Genomic DNA, 22,246 nt, shown 5'->3' with positions numbered 1-22,246 from the left:
ACATAGTCATACTTCAGCATAAACAAAATATAAACACATGGCAGACTCCATATATTCTTACAGCCATTATGATTGTATGGACATCTCTCTTTTGTTATATTGGAGCACAGGGGATTTAAGGTAAGAATTTAGCCAGAATTCTACTTAACGAGTCTTTGAAAATTGAGGTACAGTGGTGCCTCGGGTTACGAAATTAATTCGTTCCGCCATTCCTTTCGTAACCCGAAAATTTCGTAACCCGAAACACTTTTCCGTTAGCACTGGAAAGCCTATAGCTGCACTTTGCAGCATTTGAATTTCGCGCCGAAATGAATTTCGTAACCCGAAAAATATTTCGTAACCCGAAACAGTTTTTGCCAATCCAACTTTTTCGTATCCCGGAAATTTCGTAACCCGATCATTTCGTATCCCGAGGCACCACTGTATTCTTTGAAACAAGGCAGTAAAGTGAACTGTGGCACGCTGAATCTGTTTGCTACTTAAGATACATACTTTTGTGGCCCAGGCTTTCAAACACTCGTTGATATCAAAATAAAAGAGTCAAGATCAACTGGATTTCAAATAAGGCATTTGTATTGCTATACAAAAGACGGCCTCACAAGTGCAACTTCTTATTCAAGCCAAACAACAGCAGTCTTCTCACTAACATTTGCTTCTCAGCAAATATATACTTTATGTTATATTTGCACAATTTGGGTGTCATTTTTTCAGGAAGTGGTCATTATTTCTTACATTATAAAAATGAGAGAGAAGTAATTCTTGGTAAAGATTGTTTTTATACATTCAGTGCAATAAAATAAGTAAAAATGTGTGTGTTTATGTGCACAGCTTTCCTCAGATCCTCAAAGGAGTCTGTGACCTGAGAAAGGTTAAAAACCATTGGTCTGTGGAAACATTGATTAGACTGGCACAAGAAGAACCATTTGAGCGCAGAGGATGGAAATGGAGGGTATGAAGGGTGTCAGGCAAGACAAAAGTGATAATCCGTATGAAAACAACTAGAAGGTTGCTGCAGTTCTTTATTTGATTTTATTATTTTTGCCGGGTTTATGTTGCAAATTATGTTATTAATTTTATAATTATTGTATTTTATTTAAAAATTCACTGTGCTTATATGTGGCAAGTTGATATTTTTGAAGTTGTTTGGGAACAGTTTACCGAAGTGGTTTATAGATACTCTTGACAGGACAGGACAGAATACAGACCTCAACATTTGTCCCAGTGAAGAGCTTCTTGGTGATAACTGAAAGGGCTGTACCAGTGAAGTGCAAATGCAGAAGCCAATATATTTTAACATCTTTGAAGATACGGATCCAGGCTTTAACCTTGCCTGCAGACACTTCAATTGGAACAATATGGTTGTGGCTACAATGTGGCTACCCATGTGGCTGTCATACTAGTCCAATGTGCACAGCAAGCCACTTTGCCATCACAGGTAACTGGAGTTTTATTATGAGCAGTGCAGGAGCATTTGCTGAAGCCTCCCCATCTTACCACTTGATAAGGAAAAACACGGCCTCAGTCTGACAGCCAAAAGGCTCCTTCTCTCTACGCAAATGGATGGATTCACTGAGCTGGAGAAAGGGAAGCCTTAATGTTGCAGCTACCCAGACGCCCACTCTTGGCCTCCCATCCCTTGAATTCCTATACCTGCCAATGTGAGTAGTGTGGTGTTGTAATGGAGAAGTCTCTCAATTCTTCCTTTTGTTCTTTCATTTGTAAAACCCTGAATCACATGGAAAAATATTAAATTAAATTAATAAAAAGAACAGTGCCAGGCGCAACTGGAATCAGTACTGAACAATAATTCCTTGGAACGGAGGCTGTAGAGGCTTGATGTAATTCAATTCTTGTGCTTTCTAATGTTCTCCAAGGTTTTAAAAATAAAAAGGAGCCATATGCAAGGCCTATAAACTTTCTGCCATGAAACCAGATGAATGGGGTGAGTGTGCTAAACAATGCATTGTTGCAGGTCTATTATTCTTCAACTTTTCACTTTCAATCAAGACACACATTTGTAACTAAAAAGCTGCTGAAAGCACAATTTCAAGACATCTTCTGCATGTGAATTAAATTGGGCCTCTCCGTTCTCGCCGTGCCCCAGTCTCCCCACCCACCCCTGGTGCAAGTAACAAGAGGCCATTTTCTGAAGGTCATCTGAACGATTTCAAAGGCGATAACAAATCAAAATGTTCCCTGCATCTAATATCAAACAGGGTTGGTGCCAACATTTATTAGAGAAATCAGATTCAAACCCCCTCCCTTTTACCCAAACACACACACATCCTGCTTTGAAGTGGAAAGAATGCAGGGATCAGAAATTACTCGAGAGACATTTCGGGCTGACTTTGAAGCTTTCCTTTGATACCACTATTTCTTCTCCTCACTTTCGCTGGGAGGCAAAAAGCTGCCTTTTCGTATTGATATGGGGTAATTAACTAAGGCAGTGCATTACCATAACCCAGGTGGCTTAACATTCCTGAAGTCTACCTGGCACAAAAACAGATCGGGTCAGGCAGCAGAGCTGGATGCCCATCTCACATGTGCCAGGTTTGACGTACAGGAATGTGATGTGCCAAGATTGCCTAATGTAGTTATATTCTATGTAGTTATAGCCTAGTGTAGTAATATTCTGATGAGGACAACTGATTGGGTGGGCAAACCCATGGCGTGGCTTAAAGTCAGTCCTGCAAGGATAGGCCTGGCTGTTGAAGAATCCAAATGGCAACATTTCATTGCAAGCCATGTGGGAGAGGAGGACAGAGAAAAGGGTAAATCTGAAATTATGGTTGGCACAAATCCACTGCTACCGGAAGATATCTAATTAAAATTCTTTGGTGTGTGGTGGCAGCGATGGACTAGAGGAGATTGCAGTAAATCAGAGCCAGAATTAGGCATAGAGTGGAAACTGGCAGGTCCCACTGTTGGGTTTTTACAAAAGCAGCAGCAGCATGCATGCATGCATTAAAATATTCAGTGCAGCATGCAAGCAATGTGCAGTCTTATTCAATGCTAAATGCTTGGAACAAAGTAAGAAACTACTAGTTCCCATCCATCTCTATTGCTATGCATTATAAATGAGCTACCTTTTCACTACTTCAGAAGAAGACGCAGGACGTGATCCATCAATAGCATTGTTAAACCCACTGGTCTTAGCTGGTTTGCACACACTTCATTCTGTCTTTGTTTCAACAATGTCTTGCTCCCAGATACAGTAAGGTTTTGGCACCATTGGTTTCACTGAGACTTCTAATTACGGTGATCAATGAATCCCTCAAATATTTTTCACAAAGCCTCCACTGTCACATCACCACCTCTGGCAAAACACATGGAAAAGCACCTGCTTACATTCATTTGCCTTTGTTTCCCTTCCTTCTGTCAAAACTGACATATCTGTTCCTGAGTGAAAAGTATTTGAAAGAGGAACCAATACTGTTCCCTCTTTTCTGTAACTTGGTAAAGCATTATCAACACGCATGGTATTACATACAATAAAATAAAAATATATTAACTAACACTGGAAGATGGAACAGAGTGTCTCTAAGCATATCATGATGTCCTACCACCTGCTTTTCTTCCCTTTTAACTTGCATTTCAAATAGGAAAAATTATAGGTCTCTGTCAAGCTTAGGACAATAGTATTGGTGTTTATAATGTCCTGGCTGTTGTATTTTATTGTTTTTTCTCCTTGTAACCCGCCTTGATTCCTTCGGGGGAAAGACGAGCTATAAATATCATCATCATCATCATCATCTACTCTTTCCACTTATAACCCCCTCTGAACAATTTTAAGTGACAGGTAAAAAACAAGAGCAACATTGTTTTAATATCACTTAAGTGGCTTCATCAAAAGGCAAGCTTGGTAGGGAAAAAACATCTAGGATGGCAATCACTGAATTCCAGGAATGAGTGATAAGATAACCCAGGGCTAGTTCAAGTCATCCTCACCTCTTTTTTTGTGACTGTAGCTGGCAAATGAAACATGGATTTTCAGCCAAAGGTTGATTCAGTTCTACCAGAAGCAATGCAACAAAGCCACATGGCCTCTCTAACTCAGGTTTTTCGCCTGATAAACCTCTGAGGTACACATTCTAATCTGTCCAGAGTAAATCCCCATGTCAAACTGGGCTGTTTACGATGCCATAGTAAGTCAGAGCTGTTGAGAATTCTGGTTTGTCATGAACAGGCAGAGCTGCACCTTCATGGGACAATGCAAGCCAATCTTCATTTGTTCCCAGATTTCCTGAAAGCATTGCAACAATCAATGGGAAATAGGACACAATTACAGGTGTATCTCAACAAAGCCTCTGATAGTGTGGCTTCTTTTTACAAAGTCTTTCTACATCCACCCCGCTCCCATTTACCTATTTGTACTATGTCTGCCTGGAAGGATTTTGAGCACTATCTGCATTGGAAGGATGGTGAAGGAGGACTGGACTGGAAAAACCGCCTATGCTGGAATCCTATGAATTCCTATGGCGGTGCGCTCCCATTTTGTCTACCAGGGCTTGCCGTCTGTGGGAGCTCAAATCCGCAGATGGCGCGGGCAGACTTTATGTGTGTTGTTTAGTACTGAATGAAAAAAGCTTTCTGAAATTGCTCCCTTTTTGTGATGTCGGAACCACTCCCCATTCTTTCCAGCTTATTTTCTGCCTGTGGAACCAAAGTTTCTGTTAAAGAAGTGCTGCCCAGGAACACAATGACTTTGATAAGTGAGGTATATCTGTATTTATCATTGCATTTGCTCTTCCATATTCTCCACAACCCTTTAAACCCCAAGTCAAGAAAAGAGCTTGACTTCTTGGCCTTTTAATGTCAGCTGGTTGCTGTTGAAAAGTAAAAGGTATCTGGATCACAGGCATATAACATTATGCTGTGACCTTAACTTCTGCTTAAGCAAGATCTTTCTTCACCCTTCTCCCGCAGCAAGAATCTAAATAGAATATTCAAAGGGGGAAGTGCTTTATTGAGTCCTTGTGGGCCACTTTTCTACCTTAATTCAGCTAAATGTTTTCTGTGTCACTTGTCACTGAATTGCTTATGTTGTGGACATAAGAATACATCAAGGCTTTGAGAGATGCTGCCCTTGTTGTAGACACAGTTCTGAGGCTGTTAAATATTCACATTGATCAGCACAATCCGTTCCAAATGAACTGAAGTGATCTTGCTGCCTAGGAGGATGGTGAAGTAGCCCAAGAGAGCTTATCTTTTTCTTTCTTTCTTTCTTTCTTTCTTTCTTTCTTTCTTTTTATTAATTTGTGTTGTGGCTGTACAGAAATACATAACTGTTGGATAAACCTACCAAGTTCTGTAAATGTCCATGCAGAGATAGCTTCTACTTTAGCTAACACAAAAGGAATATCTGAGTCTACAAGACTTTGGCTCATCTAGTACCAAAGTATTACAAGCATTCTAAGACTAGTCTGTCAATAACTATGAAAGATGGCAGAACCCATTCTTTGCATAGGTACATAAAATGAACTGTTTATGTTTCCCTGTTTATGTTCTTCACTATAAATCTGAACACAACCAATTGCTATCAATGTAGAAATAATGCAGCCTGTCTCTTAACTCTGGTTGAAAGATTGGGATCAAGTTGCTACTTAACCCCAGCTCCTCTTCTCATGGGTGGAAATTTCAACCAGCCTGAATCATAGCTATGTGTTTCTTTGACAACAGGGAATGCTAACCAGGGTTTGCACTCAGCCAACATTTGAAAAACTCTGGTTAAGAGCAAACAGGAAGTAATATACGCCTTTATTGGCATTAATTCCAGCACTCTTCATTAATCAGTAATGATTTCCAGCAAAATTAGTCTAATAAAAACTTGGGATGAAATCTCACTTCTTCATATTATAATGAATATCTAAAAAAATTAAATGTATATTAATATTGTATGTTTTCCATTTACAGCTTGACATATGGTCCAAGTCCAACTACCAGGTGTTTCAGAAGGCAAGTATCCTGGTTTCTATCTGGCATCTGTCTGTTGTTTACAAAATATGAATGAATATTTTAATTAGCTAATATAGCAATTTTTGAAAAATATACATGCCCTGGATATTAGATACATGGGGAATTGTTGACTAGTATAGCTTTCCCCTTCCTTAGTAAGACTGTTGCAATTTGACATAAATGCTAAAAGCCAGTATATATGGTTCACTTGGGGAAGATGAGAAGCTGGGTGACTGATTATCAATGGAATATTGAGATGGTTTTTGTAGTGCAGGAGATACTTCTTAAGATATCCCCAAACAAGGTGTAAAATACTGAAATAAATATGTGTGTACATCAGTACACATGTGCCTTTATAGGACATTTGATACATTAAAAGAGCTATAGAAGTGAAGGACATAGTCCAGGAAGGGAGAGGAAGTAGTGGATGTGAGCAACTGGCTCTGTAGATGGTGCTGCCAAGAACGATTTGGATTCTTGGATCATGGGCTACAGTTCCATGAGGGAGGACTTCTGGCAAGGGATGGTTTGCCCCTCACGCCAGTTAGCAGAAATGTTTTTGCCAGTACTGTAGTCTCAAAAATTTGATTAGGAGGGCTTTAAATTGAGTTATATGGAGGAAGGAGACAGTATTCTGGAAGGCAAAAGGGCTGGTGAAAATAGTCAAACTGCTACAAACAAGGAAAATAGTACATGGACCCAACAGTGGGAGGCCAAAAACTTACACAGGCAGCAAGGGGGGGAGAGCACATGGTCTTTGTTGTCTCTATACTAGTGCACAGAGCATGGGAAATAAACAAGATTAACTTGAACTCCTAGCACAACAAAGCAAATATGCTATAATAGGCATCACTGAAACCTGGTGGGATGAGTCTCATGACTGGAATGTAGAAATGTAGATGTAACCTTTTTAAGAGAAATAGGCCAAACAGGAAAGTAGGAGGAATAGCATTATATGTCAGCGATGTTTACACCAGATCCAGGACTTAAATCTTGGAAGTCAGGTGGAAAGCAACTCGATAAAAATTAAAGGGGAGGGAAACAACAGGGATTATTAATGAATTATTATTAAGTCTATTAATTTGCTCTGCATCATTTTAGCTGCCCATTCAGTTATCAAAATAATTAACTGTGCTGCTATCACTAACATCTTAACCAAAACAAAATCCAATTCTAATTTTATGGTGATCCAGGTCCAAGTTTGAAGGAATTTAAACATTTCCTTTCCACCTATTCCATTGCTTCAGTGCCTTGATTCTGATTAATCCTGGGATGCCTCAAATTGAAGGGCAACTTGCTCACTGCTAGCAGTGTTTTCTTGAATTTCACAATAGGCCCAATAGACCTGGCCAGCACCGTATGTAGCTGGTTTTAGAGCCCAGCATGCCTCATGCAGGTGAGGTTCCTCAGCAGGTGTGGGAAAGGGTTGTCTAAAAGTCAAAAAGGTTTGAAGGCCAGTGCTCAGGTTTCTGAAATAGGGACAGAAAATTCAACTCTGTACAAACATTTTTGGGGACTTTCTGAACCAGGATTCTCTAACCACCTAAACTTCCAACCTCAAGTAGTTCAACCTGTCATACCCACTTCCTACAGATCAAAGAAGAACTTTGGGAAAGTAGGTAGCAATTTACTCCCTGGCAAGCATTAAAAGGCAGCATAACACAGTAGTTAGTCTGTTACTCTAGAGGCAGAAAAGAATTAAGGGATTAGGCAACCTTTTCTCTCCCTTCTGAAAATATATTTCATGTCTCAGTTAGAAGAGTGTAATGCAAAGTAGCCTAGGACAGTATCAGCCATGATAATCCTTCATCAATAATGCTTTAAACTAATTATAGCCTGTAGAATTGCATTAGCACTTGTGTTAGTTGTGGGGGGGGGGTCCTCATTCTTCCTTGGACATTTTTACATTATATAAGGATCTGGGTTGTGGGCCCGCTTTTTAATACTTTAGAATGTCTGCATTAGGACATGATGGAGTGTCTGTGTCTCTGTGGCTTCTTTATATACAGTGGGCCCTTGATGTCCACTGGGGTTTGGTTCCAGGACCCCTCATGGATACCAAAATTAGTGGATGCTCAAGCCCTATTATATACAGTGGTGTAGTAAAATGGTGTCCCTTATATAAAATGGCAAAATCAGGATTTGCTTTTGCGGGATGGTTGGGGTGGGATTAGAGAATATTTTTAAACCATGCCTGGTTGAATCCATGGAGGCAGTATTCGTGGGTATAGAAGGCCAACTGTATGCATTTACTTTGACGCAGAACACTTTCAAAGCCAGCAGTGATACATTAAGCAATCTCAAGATGATTCTCAAGGGTCGGATTACCCCTTTCACAAATTATTTAAGGCAGAGTGCTGTGTCTGAAGTCCATTTAGCCCCATTGAGGTCAGTGTCATTGATCAATTGTAAGTATACATCTCATTTTATTCAGTAGGCCAGTGCCAAATTCATTGGCCAGCCTCCTATCACTGCTATTATATTAGAGTAGAAATCTCAAAAAGGTAACCCTACTAGAATAGACTAAAATGTTGCATCCTGGGATCAGCAGTTGAACAAAAGAGGCCATAAGTGTAGCTGATATAAGGGAAAGAAGGGAACGTTCTCTCAAAAACAAGTTCAGAAACCATCAAGCACCTCTCCCTTCAATACATGGCTTTGGGAGGAGTGGGAAGTTTCTCTGAAGCAAGGTGCTCTGGGAAGGGTGTCCTGGAAAGTTGCTTGTGCCAAGCCACCCATCTTGCCCCTGAGGACATGCACATATATACTTTAGATTCAATACATTGAAAGAATAGGTGATTCAGAGCCCTTTTTCTGATGACAATGACACCTTTCTCACAAGCACAAGCCTCTGTTTGGCCCAACTACCATTTTGTGCAAGGATTCCATATTGGAATAGGAGGTGTGTGGAAAGTTCCTCCAAAGATAAAAAGGTTAAAAATCAGGGCCTCTGGCACACTGCAAAATGACTGTTCTCTCAACCACAAGCAGATTTTATTTCCAAGGAAGAATATGATTCCTACCCATCTCTGTGCTGTCTTTTTAAAACATTGCAACAGTCAATGACTCCAACCATGCTTTTCAGTAACAGCCTTTTGAAATGCCACAATATCCATTTCCTTTGAATTGTAGTGTTTTCAGTGCTGGATTGTGATCTCCTTCTTTCTTCAGCAGCAGTAAAACAACTTCTGGCACTAGCTGCCAAAGTGTTAATTTCATAGACAGGTGCAGCCGAACCTTTTCAGGTTAAAGAGCAGAGACCTCTGCTCTCCCTAGTCTGGCCCTGTTGTGCGAAGTTAAATTTGTCTTGACTCCTTTGTTTGTCAGCCAGACGTGTGCCTCCCTGTGTCTTGCTCATTTGTGTGTCAGCAAGCCTTGTGCCTCCCTGTGATTCGGAGGATCCCTGGGCCTGTTTAATTTGGTAGGGGAAGAGTTCCCAGAGGGCCCATTACAGCTAAGATATTTACCACAGTTCCCCTGGAGACTGGCTTGAACGCCTTCTGGGGTGAATAAGCTTTTATAACCACCCAGTCAACCAGCAGGGTGGGTTTCGGAGAATAGAGCCATAAAATAGAGAGAGGAATCTCTGAAAGGGCAGAAACACAAAGAGCTGAGAAAAGGTTGGCGCATCTCCACATTTTTCTGACATTTTAAACTCTGCAGGTGCAAAGACAGTGCCAATCTTTAACCTTTTTATTAACTCTTCAGACGTCTCCAACCAGTAATCCAAAAGGAAAAGGAAAAGCTTTTTATCATCAAAGGTCTTTGTTACCACCATTTTCCAAAGGTTTGCAAAGAGTTTTTTCAGCATAAAAATGAAACCCTAGGGAAACATTAAATTCTCAAAATATAAACATTTTAGAAGAGATATATGTTAAACTTATTACCCCGTGAAATATTCTGAAAGAAATGAATACATGCTAAAATGCCTCCCTTTTCATTTCTACCCTGGTAGCTGCCAGTCCTTTACATGTCTGTCAGTTCATTTCAACACAGAATACCCTGCTCAGAGTTTGATAACTGCGAAAAGTAATATCTAGCCAAGAGGTGTTGTGAAAGACCCTTCCCAATAATACCTGAAGGTACCTAGATCTGGGGAAATTCAGAAAAGTATATCCTAAATGTACCAGATATCTTCTGATATTGGAAGCTAAGAAAGATCATCCCATATTAGTATTTAAATGGAAGACCACCAAAGAGGACCAAATGCTCTAGGCTATATTTCAGTGGAAGTAATTGACAAAACCACCTCCGAGTCTTCCTTTCCTAAGAAACCCTATGAAATTCAAGGGCTGCCATATGTCAACAGGCAACTTGAAGGCACACACACACATATTATTGTAGTATTTTAAATAAATGTCTATGTTTTAAATGGTGCAAGTGTCCAATTTAAGAATTCTTTAGAAGAGATTCATGCATAAAGGGATTCAGGGCCAGGGCATGGAGGGAGGGGTTCCCACTAATCTTCTCCTGCTTGGCATAGAAATACATGGGGGGGGGGGTTCCAAATCATATGATGTTAAAGAAGATAACTTTCAAGGTAAGGCTCTCCCATGCACAATAAAATGAACCCAAGCCATTACTACTGCTGCTACCACTGATCACCATTACAGTCCCAGCTTCACCCACACTGACATGGGTCAAGTGTATGGGAACAGTGAAAGGTCTGAATTAAATCTAAGGTTTGAGGGGGGTGCTGGAGATTTTTGTGGGGTTTTTTTTCATACTCATGGGGATCCTGCACCCCAACTCCCACGAGTGTGGAGGATACTTTTTAAAGAATCTGTGGACCTCCATTTTCGTTAAAACAAAAACCCAGAGGAAGATACTTGGCTTAGAAGGCAAAAAAAAATTAATTATTAAAATATGAGGATGAGGATGTCAGTGAAATTGAGCAACGTTCTAGGATGTCTGTAGCATAGTTAACATGGAAGAATTGGATATAATTTGGAGCATATGAATGTCTGTCCTGCTTGGTGGTGTGTGAAATAATCTTGTTAATGACTCTTCACAGTCAGTTTGCCTCCTAGCTCTTTTTTTTCCTCGTTTGGATAAAATGTGTGCATGAAAGAATCAGAATGCTGGGAGGAGGAGTGAATGCTGGTGTGGCATACACACATACCTATACCTACCTTTGCCAGACGGTTAATTGTTTCCCCATCTCCTTGCTGTATTCCACATTGCAATGTTTGTCACCACTTGTGGGGGGATTCTTCTCCCATACTTTGCTTTCTTCCCAACTGTTTGGTGCCTGCTTTGATCTGCACAAGGAGGAGCACTTTTCTTTTCTCCGCATTTGCTGCTGGTACCAATTGCCTGCTTTTTGTTCAGAAAACATTATTAGTGTTCCAGCAGTGCCATGATGGCTTTTATCTCCCAGTGGAATCTCATTAGCTCTACTTTACAATAGGAACAGCATATGTGCCACTATGCCCAAATAGCCAGTCAGTTTGAATTTATTAATAGCAATGCTTTCCCTCCCCAGCAACTTTCCACCACAACTTCAATGCCTATAATATGTTTTTTTAAACTTTGTTGTGGAAGGATTAGATAAAACAAAACAGAAATCAATTCGTTGGAGGTTAGATGTAACAGAAGGAGAACTGTAGCTTACAGTTTGCTTTTATGTGTAGCTGTTGTGCAATGATAAATCTAAGCATGCTCTGTGAGGAGGAAAACTAGGGCATGATGGAAATCTTGCAAGTTAGAATGGGGATTGAGCTTAATTATTGGCAGTGGGAGAAAGCAAAGTGTCACCTTATGCTGTGGATTTAAAAAAAAATGGTTTAGTGGTTCCCAACCTGAGCACATGCAGATTGAAGATTATTAGCTGGGCTGCTATGGTGAGCCTTGGTGGAGAGGAGGTTTCACCCTGCTTTTCCCAACTGTGACCTTTACAGAAATTCAACAGCAGTCTCTGGGTGAATTGCAAGCAGACCAAGTAAGGTTTCTGACTCCCAGTGTTTAACAATAGCACCAAAATTACCTCCCTGCCCTAAATTATAGTGTTGAAATGGAAAAGTGAGTAACCAGAAGTGTGGTTTGATGTGAAGACACTCAAAAAATTACCCAGGCTCAGAATTGTTTAATTTTAACTAAATGATTTCTGTACTTTTTGCCCTCAGTAGAAAAAAACAGTCACTGCCCTAAACCTAAAGGAGGAGAGGAGCCTAGATTTGAGGAAAGAAGACACATAATTCATGCCTGGTTTGGCCTAGAATTTGTGCCTGTTCAGCTACATTTAGTAGCTGCCATCAGCATTGTATATGGCCTCTGCCCTGTCATGGACGGACCATATTCTGGTCAAAGTAGGACTGAAGACTACTATCCATATCACTCTCAGGGGTGGAGGACCTATTAAAATAGTCCACCCTCGAAAGCTGATGGAACGCAAATGGTTCCAGGAAGCTCTAGAGGGTTTTATGGTTGGGAACGACGCCAATTCTGTCGAAGCCTTGGTTGATACCTGGAATAACGATCTTACCAAGGCCATAGACATTATCGTTCCCAAGCGTCCTTTCCGGCCCGCTTCTAATAAAAAACCATGGTACACCAAAGATATTTGTCAAATGAAGCGGACAGAGGGAGCCTGAAGGGTGATTCAGATACCATTGTTGTATTGTATTGCATTGTTCTGTTTTTATATTGTTAGCAGGTATTGGTTTTAAACTGTAATACTGTTTGTTTCGATGAGAACTGATTACAGATTGTACTGCATGAAGTGGTGTACAAATAGTGTAAATAAAATAAATTAATATTTTTGGGTGAAAAGTATGTAAACAGTTTGTCCAATGAACCTGAAAACAGCCACAAGATAATCTACAATTTAAAATTTAAAATTTAGGAAAAAAGAGAGTCCGGGAGGAGAGATGGTGGAGGTGAGGATTTCCCTCCTGGAGTATTTTGTAGTGCTCCCACTTGTTAGAGATTCCACAAAGCTAGGCTGGGCTTAACCCACAGAGCTAGAACCAAGAGAGAATTAGGCCCCTTTTCACTGCTGTCAGATCCTGAAATACAAACCCTTGATGTAGCAGCTTTTTCGGTAGATCTCAGTATGCAGCTTTCTTCTCCCTTTAGTACTACTAATTATGTTAACAACTGTGTTGAAATCTCTCTGGTGCTCTTAATTCAAGAATTTTACGTTAAAACTAGAGCCGTTATTCAGGGGGACAAAGGTAGTTGTGTAAATATTTTGCCAGCAGCAGAGTGTAAGGACTCTCTCCGTTGGGGGCTTTCCTTTCTTTTTAAAGCTGTAGCCCCATGAAAGAGGGGAAAGCCTGTCGCTCAGTGGCTGAGCACATACAGTTAGCCCCGAGCTCATTCCTTAGCACTTTTAGGTAGGGGTTCTCTTCATAACTTTATAGAGCCAGTGTCAGTCAGTATAGATAATATGGTGCTAAATAGACAAATGCTCGGACTTCATATAAGCTAGCTTCCTGTTAGACATTGGCTGATGTTGAAATGCTCCATACCTGGTTGATTGCACTGGAAGGCTTTGGATATATGTAAAATGGCTTGTACATTTGAAATGGACATACTGATGCAAGCCTAGACACACACACACACACACACAGCCTCAGTTTGGATCTAGTGGCACAGAATAGATGTGAGATTAATTCCCTAGAAATTCCCTCTTCCAGCTAAAGCCACACATATCACACCTCACATCTCATATCTATTCTGGAAAATGCCCTGACTTTACAAGGAGGTTGCATGAGGCTGGAACAAGAAGGGAGAGAGAAGGAAAGCCCAGTATTATGAGCCTCATTGTTTCTTCCCTGTCATCTCTTTTTACAGTGTAGCTCTATAACATTTACTGAAATGCTTTAGATAAATGCTGTTCTACCCATATTGTATTTTGTAAAAGTCTCTTAATTTTCTCACACATTCAGAGAAAGGTCAGAAGGATACCCTGATAGAACTATATGATCCTGATGTCAAGGACCAGATTTCATAGTGTGACTGATGACTTTTCCTTTCTCTCTTTCTCCCCTTCTCCCACTTCCAGGTAACTGACCATGCTACGACGGCCCTGCTGCATTACCAGTTACCTCAGATGCCAGATGTGGTGGTCAGGTCTTTCATGGTACGTTTCCTCTCATGTCCTAACATTATAAGAGACAAGTACAATAAAATACAGTTACCCCTAGATGTGTTTGCAAGAGAGTTGATGACAAGATGTTGGGTATTGATTGTCATGATCCAAATCATACTCCGTTTCAGAGAAGCATGGAGCATTACCTCTCATTAAAAAGTTACATTAGAGTCTCTCCAAAACAGGGAATTTAAAACCTAACCCTACAGTTCAGTTGTGCGAGGCAACATTGTTGAAAAAGGAGAAAGAGGGGGACAAATGTCTGTAACAGTGAGCCAAGACAAATGGAAAGCAAGAAGTACAAGTTACCTCAGGCTGGCATACTCAGTCTCTCATATAACACTTTGTACATGAGAGAATTGCTTTAGAAAGGCAGGGAAAAAAACATCAAGATGGAAAGGACTAAAACTAGCCTCACATTGCAGTTTTGTATTCTGAGTTAAAGAAGAGCCATGATTAGCCATAGAATTCAAAGATATAGCAGTGTTAGTCTGTAGAATCTTTAGAACCAAAAGCATCTGAAGAAGTGAACTGAAGTCTATGAAAGCTCATGCTGCCAACTTCTTTCTTTCAGTTAGTCTTAAAGGTGCTACATGATCTCTCTACATGCTTAGCCATAGTGATGGCTACTGTAAGAGTGGGTTCTAAAGTGTGCTTTGTATGCAGAAGGTCCCAGGTTCTGGTGAAAACGGATCTCTTGTTGCTGCACCAGGAGGGGCTTGTCTGCCTGGGACCCCCAAAGAGCTGCCACAAGCAAGCATTGGGTGCACTAAGTTATTGAACTGTATCTGTATTAAAATAATAGGTAACAGACTGCCTATACTTTTATTGAAAGTATAATACCATCTTGAAGAACCACTGCCATTAGTCCTAGGCTCAGATGAATCAATGAACTGGTTTAATACAGAAAAGCTTCACAAAAAAGACATAGGAAAGGAAAGTTACATGTCATGGAAGAGCTTGTGCCTTTCAAGAGTATGTTTCTACAGATCACTGCCCCATCCTCTAGTTGACAGAGCTTGGGTACAGGTCTTAAGAGACCTAGTGCAAAGTAGAATGGCAAATGAAAATTTAAAGCATCTTTATCCACTCAAATAGACCCTGTGCCCCTCCTCCTCACCACTACCACATTTTGTGAAAGGTTGCAAGAGCACCTGAAGTACAAAAAACCTACCAGAACATTCACTTGGGCTGCCTGGCTAAATTCTATATGAATGAAGCACTTTCCTTGCTACATCCCATTTTGCTTTGAAGAGTTCTTTATCGGCAAATGCACATTTGATGAGCGGCATCCAGTCATGAACTCAGTCCCCCAGTGAAGTGTGCATCTGAAAATTAATGCATAGTGACTGGGTGGGCACATTTGCCTAAGCTATAGGTTTGCAGTATCGATTTGCTAAAACACTAGTGATAACTTTTAAGAAAGCAAAGCCAGGATGTTCATCCCAAGTGCCAATAACAGTTGATGTCTTGCATATCAGGTGTGCAATCCAGTTGACAGGATGTAGTGGAGTCTTAATTATCCAGACAGAAATGGGGGCTGTCCCTTTTCCAACCTCCACCTCATTCCAGCAGATGTTTTAAACGTGTAATTTGACCTGATGTACTGTTTTTAAACAAGTTCAGAAAATTTCAGCTGCTTTCAGTAATGAGACAATGCCACAGTAAACTGAAATCGTGCCATTTGGTTGCCATCAGCGCCTTTGCTGCAAGAGCAGGCCTTGGTTCTTCTTGGGGGAAACTATTGACAGCCAAGATTGAGAGGGAGCTCAGATGAAAACAGAAGGATTTGTTTCAATAAATGTGACCAACCTCTTCTTCAGAGAACAATTTTCTCTTATCGACATAATTCAATAGGACTTCAGATTACAAGATTCATGAACATCCTTCATGGCACAAATCAACTTGTCTTGGAAGCTTTTTTTAGTTGTGTATTCTCCTTGAATTTGAAATTGAGTTACATAATGTTGATCCCCCCACTGAATTGTAAGAATGACCAACGGGGCATAAACTTAGCTTCAAATCACCTTGCTCAGCATTTTTTTGTTTGCTTTGCCCTCCCTCCTGCCATCCCAAGGCCACAGGGCAGAGATGTCCTCCAGTGCCTACCTATTGAAATGCAGCTGAAGTTGGAAGTTACTTGACCGCACAATCTGCCCTTATGCTTAAAGCCAAACTATGTATGACCATAGCCAGGTGGCAGGAGGACTGTTCTCTCCACAGAACGTCCCAGTTCTATCCCTGGCACATCTGGTAAAGCAAATCAGGCAACCTGTGACAAGCGAACTGCCATTTTGCACTAAAGCCAGGGATTGACAAAAATGGAAGTGCAAAATGTTGGTAAGGTTGCAGCAAAAATGACACATTATTTTATTATATTTGTAACCCTGCCTTTCTCCTAGCAAAGGATTCGAAATAGCCTACAGAAATTTAAAACAAAGCCCAGCTAAAGTCTTATTTTACAGAAGTTAAAAAACAAACAGCCAATTCTGTTTTAAAAGCCCATAATTAAAACAGTTTAAAAACACATATACAGTGTAATTAAAGGCTAAAAAGAAAATGGCATGGCATACTGCATTTAAAACACCCTTCTGCCACATAATTTAAGCCCCAGCATCTTGCCAGCAGAAAGAGCAGAGAAGAGGCGAACTAAACTTCCCATGGAAGGAAACCCCATCACCTGGGAGCAGCCTTTAAGAAAGTTCTCTCCTGTGTCCACACCAAACAAGCCATCTGTGGCTAGAAAGCCAAAGGTAAAAGAGTTCTGGAATCAAGTAATAGATTTTTATCTCATGCATGACAGAAGATTGCTCCTCAGGGAGAATGTCTATTACTTTCAGTTTGGGGAGGAGAAAATAAGCAATTATCTCATAAAGAGCTGATTGGAATGCTTTTGGCCGCACCTAGAGCTGAAATAGCAAAAAATTGGAAGTTGGCACAAAATCTATTGCAAAGAGCCTGGCTAAATAGAATTTGATCTTTGGTTCTCTCTGAGAAGTTAACCTACAAGCTAAAAGGTAATAAGGGAGAAAAAGACTCAAATACAGTACGACCCTCATATCTGCGAGAGATGCATTCCCAGACTTAACGGGGATGGAGAAAATTGGAAATAATAGTGAACCCTATATTTCTGGCTGAGATTGGCCATATCATCAGACTGGGGACCTCCAAATACCTAGAAAGACCATATCTTTTAACCGCCCTGCTCCCTACTGCTTTTTTTTAAGGTTCTGGTAGCGGATGACACTGTCATGATTTGTATATCCTTTTGTCATCCACTATATAATCAAAGCAATGGTCTCTGACAATCTCAGTGACTACATCTTGGTGCCTCTCCTGGTCTGGTAATGTTTCAACAAGAGAACCATGTAAGAGAGTCAGAGCAGCCGTTCCTATATGGTTTCTCTCTTTAAAATTCTGCAGCCCTCCAGATGTTGTTGGCCTGCAACTTCCATCAGTCTTAGCCAGCATAAACTATGGTGAGGAAGGCTGGGAGTAAAGTACAACAACATGTGGAGGGGACATATGATTCCCACCCCCTTTGCATTATTTAATACACTGAAATATTTTTGAACCATTTCACTCATGGCATGCAGTTTTCATTAAATGAAAGCAAATTAACTGACAGTGAATGCAGTTCTAATTAAATGAAGTCCTTGCATGAAGGAGAGGAGATTGTAGAGGCCTGCTGCCCAAATGTCCGTAATCTTGCCATGGTTCAAGCCTCTCAGAGTGTTTTACCCAGTTCATTTATAGTATCCACTCACTGGGTGATCTAATGTGAGTTCAGATGTGCACTTTTGCAACCCATGGGTGGTTTAGAGCCTGCAGAATCCAGTGTTCTCTTGGCCCTAGCAGGAACAAATATCCACACAGTCATCTCACCTGTAAGTAAAGATCCTGCTGTCAGATCAGAGTGATAAAAAGTAGCCAGGCCCTTCAGGTTGCTATATAGACAAGACCACAACCCAGTGTAAAGCAGAGGTAAACAGAAGGTAGCGGCAAATCTCCTGGTAGGTCACTGGGTAATTCAAGGTAGATTAACCAGGATTTCTGATTCTCAGTTGTTCAGCAATATTAGTTGAACGTACCGAAGTCAAGGGTGGGGATTGTGCAGCCTGCCAGTTGTTTTAGAAGTGTAACTTTCATCACCATTTGCTGGCAAGGACTGGTGGTGGTTGCAGTGCCACATGATTCCCACTACTGCTATAAATCTTACTGCTGTGATTAAGAAAAGTTGGAACACTTCATTTTCCTTGTCCAGCTGATTTTGAACAAATATAAACAAAGTCCATGTGGGTAACTCGATGGAGACTTGGTCCTCCAGAGGTTTTGGACTAATTATTTGCACGTTCCCTTACCATTGGGTTTGGCAGGTGTGGATGATGGCATTTTAGGCTAAAATATCTGAAGAGAGAGGGGCTCCCCATTGCCAGTGTGATGGATAAGGCCGATTGGGATAGGTCTCAGTAAACATGCATGTTACTTTTAGACACTATCAGATATACTGGCCATGAAGTCTCAAGGTCTCTGCTAGCATCCCAAGACTCTAGTCTAATCAGGGTTCCCGGTGATGAAAAATGTTAAAATCCATGTTGGCCATGGAAATCATATCCTTCGCAAGATGCAAAGCACAAAAATGAGAAAGGCTATATGCAAAACTAGTTTTCAAAATGTGGCTACATAGCAGTACATGTTTGCATTTCTGTGCTGTGACTTGAACAGATGATATCCGAATACAAGAGGCAAGCTTATATTGACAAGGTCACTTTTGTGAGTGAATGGTCAACTGGAATTTGATTTCAGTCTAGGCAGGAGGAAATTCCAGCTGTCCATGGTGACCCTTTAGTTTCAAATACCTGCTTGTCGCTGCAGGAATTTCTATTTATGTTGTTGCTTATCGAGAGTAAGAGAAAACAGGCATGCCAGTAAAGTGGACTATCAGCTATACTGTGACCTTGTGGTTTTCTGCAGATTTTTTCCTTTCCGTCTCTCTCTGGCATGACTCTTTCTCACCTCCATTCTGCCTGAGTCTGGGCTCAAGCCAGGGTACATTTCCTGTCCTCTGCATCATTGGCCTCAGCAGAGGTGGTGACATTGGGAATGCCCGCATTTGGTTTACTCACTTCTTTCTTTTTCTTTTTTAGACATGGCTAAGAAGTTACACAAAGCTCTTTCAGGCTCCCTGCCAGCGCTGCGGAAAGTTTCTACAAGATGGTCTACCTCCCACATGGCGGGATTTTCGGACTCTGGAAGCCTTCCATGACACATGTAGACAGTAGCACACCATGTGTATGTGGTGGAGCATGAGAAATCTAGGGCGAGAGGTGTGGAGAGGTCCCCCTCTCTCTTTTCATTCTGCTGGCTCTAAGTGTATTTCCTCCCTTAACAGGATCAGGTAGTACAAAAAGCGCCCTAGAGTGTTTGATAGCAGGGAGTCCTGATCCATTTCCTGGCAATGACTTTGACTTAGTTCAGCTAAACCCACAGGGGCCAAAAGGAATGTGGTGTTACTCTCCAAGATTGTCTTTCAAAGGTGCTCCGCTTCAAATACTGAAGTGATCCACTGAGATCAGCCAATACCTGTTGTTATATTTCTTAAGAATGCTCTTAAGAAACTGTATGTTTTGTCCAAAAATTACTCTGCATTCTAGTAAGTTTTTTTTGTATGAATAAAAGTTGATATTCAACTGTCTCTTGGCTTCTATTACTGCCTTTCCCTTCTCTGAAGGCTATTCACTGTGGCTGTTTCCATTGTGCTTCCCCCCCCCTCAAAATTATTTAACTTGAGGTTTAAAAGTGAAATGTGCTTTTCCTGATGTTCAATTCTTAATTATTGTGCCATGAAAATAAAGACACAATATGTCAAAATTACAATAGTATTTGTGGCAAGTGGATTCTGATTGTGATGCAAGCCCTTTGCTGTGCTCCTAAAAGCTTGAGATGGACCTTTGACCTCTCTGCAAGTGCTGGGTGCAAAAAACGATACCTCCACCCTTCAATTTATCTCCAAAGTTACTTTGATTACTAATACCTTTTTATGTCAACATGAATTTTACACTTAAAACTTAATTTCAGGGAGACTGGCAGAACGGACGGAGCTGAGGGAAGTGAAGTCCTGGCCTGTCATACAATTGGAAGCCCACAAAGATCAGCCCAAATGAGATTAGTCTCAAAGGTGCTCCAAGATCTCTAAAAATAATAGTATATGCCATTTTTTCATACTGGCCCAAGTCAGGAGTGGAGGGACTGTAGGAGAGCTATAAAAGAGAACCCATGTAGAAATCAGACAGCTTTGATTTCTCTTGATTTTTCATTTTACCCATCATAAATATGTTCTGGTTCCATTTTCCCTCTGGTACCATTTTAATTGTCTGCACAAAAATATTAATTTCTGCACATGGATATGTAGTTTTTTCAAGCAGTTTGTCTTAAGATAATAAAGTTTCAATTCCTGCCCCCAATGCTGTATGCCTTTTTTGTTCACTTTGTCCTAACAGACACATTTCTGTGTGTCATTACTGTTCAGAGCATTGCCTCAGAAAATCCTGGGAAGTGTGAATGCAGAAGGGCAGCTGCCTTCTGCTTCACCTCCTGATTTGGAAAAGTGTGAACGTGATGGTTCCTGTGGAAATGCGAACATCTGTCCCTGTCTGAACTTTTGACGATCGCCTTTCCATTGAAACCTACCAGGACAAGCAGGGTAAGAACCTCTGGCTCACACTTCCAGTGTTGCTTTAATTCATTCTCTTGCCATTAAAGCCAGTTATCATGATGTGTCTGCTCAGTTGGCATAGAATCAAGAAGAAGGGCTCCACTAGAGCAGTTGGATTAGAGGCAGGATAGGGCTCTGATGCTGTTTTCCCCCCATGTGTGAAAGCAAAACCAGCAGCAATCTGTCACATTCTTTTGGGAGGGGAGAAACAGATATGTTTCCTCTTTGCTAAAATCATAATAATAAAAAAGAATGTTTGCAAAAGCATTTTTCATTGGAATCATGTATTATTACTATTTTATGTTCATAAATATTCCACGTTTCTCACAGCACACTATTTTGCTGGTTGTGTAGCTTAGCACAGTTTGGACTCTGTTAGATCGAAGGATGTGTAAGCATTTTTACTTGTATGAATTCTGATGCAAACTAGCCATAGCCCCTCCCAAAAAATATGCATGGCAAGACATAAAGATCTCTTAAATTTTGACACATCTCTGGATTCTTTGGTACAATTCCCATTTCAACGTGGAGTAAAAATGCACATTTTAGGATGGGAATGTCTACCTGAGGTTAAATTAATTCATAAACTTGGAATATTTTTTAAGAAGTGATAAAGAGCCAGTGTGGCATAGTGGTTTGAAATGTTGGGACAGAGTTCGAATCCCCGCGTGAACATGAAACCCATGGGTAATCTTAGACAAGTCACACACTTTCAGTCTCAGAGCATGTCAATGGCAATCCTGTGACCAAATCTTGCCAAAAAAAACCCTGTAATAGGTTGCCTTAGGGTTGCCATAATTCGGATATGACTTGAAGGCATACCACAACAACAGTGAGGCATTTCAGCACAAGTTTTCTTGCAAATTTCATTCAGTTGCAGATTAATGTGGAAACAGAATGCTTAAATGCTTGCAAATGAACAGTTGCAACCCTGAAATTGACCAAAATAGACTATTCTGTGTACTATATGTCAAAACATTTTCCGTGCAAAGTCAGGGAGAATCCTGAAATGACCTTGGCAGTGGAAGAGTTTGGTGCTGCAACTTGAGACACCCAGTCTGGATTTTTGAAACAGTAAGCCACCTTCTTTGAGTTAAACTGCAAGGACTGAGGAGCTGTTTGCAGGGGTGAGCAAATTTGGATTGGAACTCTTCCTGTCAGAACCTGTTCTGGCAAAAAATCTACTTGTCTTTCAAACCACATCCTGAAAGAGACTGCTCAGAGACCTTTCAGTTCGTTCTGTTTAACCAGATCAAAAACAAGGCAAGATGTGCTTGAGGAATAATGAAGTACAAGGCGAGGACGTTTAGCAAAGCTTATTACCAAAAAAAGTGTGTTTTTAATTTATTTTGTAAGAAATGGATAAGGAAACATCAAGACAAGCTGGAAGGTGTCTTAGAGGACAGTGACCAAAATGGTGAAGGGTCTAGAAACCATGAGTTACTTTCCCATCGTATATTTTAAAAAGATGATTCCCAAAA

The 22,246-nt window shown here is 40.7% G+C and overlaps 1 protein-coding gene across 3 annotated transcripts in view; it reads left to right on the top strand.

The window, feature by feature from the left end:
* MED27 (mediator complex subunit 27) overlaps window positions 1-19,745 on the top strand; it is a 103,795-nt gene extending 84,050 nt beyond the window's left edge. Inside the window, exons 6-8 of one of the 3 annotated variants that reach the window (XM_042478990.1) lie at window positions 5,914-5,955; window positions 13,964-14,041; window positions 19,198-19,745. In XM_042478990.1, the coding sequence (XP_042334924.1) occupies window positions 5,914-5,955; window positions 13,964-14,041; window positions 19,198-19,332 (255 nt within the window). In that variant the 3' untranslated portion in view covers window positions 19,333-19,745. Of the gene's footprint in view, window positions 1-828; window positions 1,006-5,913; window positions 5,956-13,963; window positions 14,042-19,197 lie in introns of those variants that run through there. The other 2 variants (XR_006104996.1, XM_042478991.1) reach the window with 2 other exon arrangements.
* The last annotated feature ends 2,501 nt before the right edge of the window (window positions 19,746-22,246 follow it).

The sequence above is a fragment of the Sceloporus undulatus genome, chromosome 7 (genome assembly GCF_019175285.1).
Source record: "Sceloporus undulatus isolate JIND9_A2432 ecotype Alabama chromosome 7, SceUnd_v1.1, whole genome shotgun sequence".
Lineage (NCBI taxonomy): Eukaryota > Metazoa > Chordata > Lepidosauria > Squamata > Phrynosomatidae > Sceloporus > Sceloporus undulatus.
This window is presented reverse-complemented; position numbering and strand designations above follow the sequence as displayed.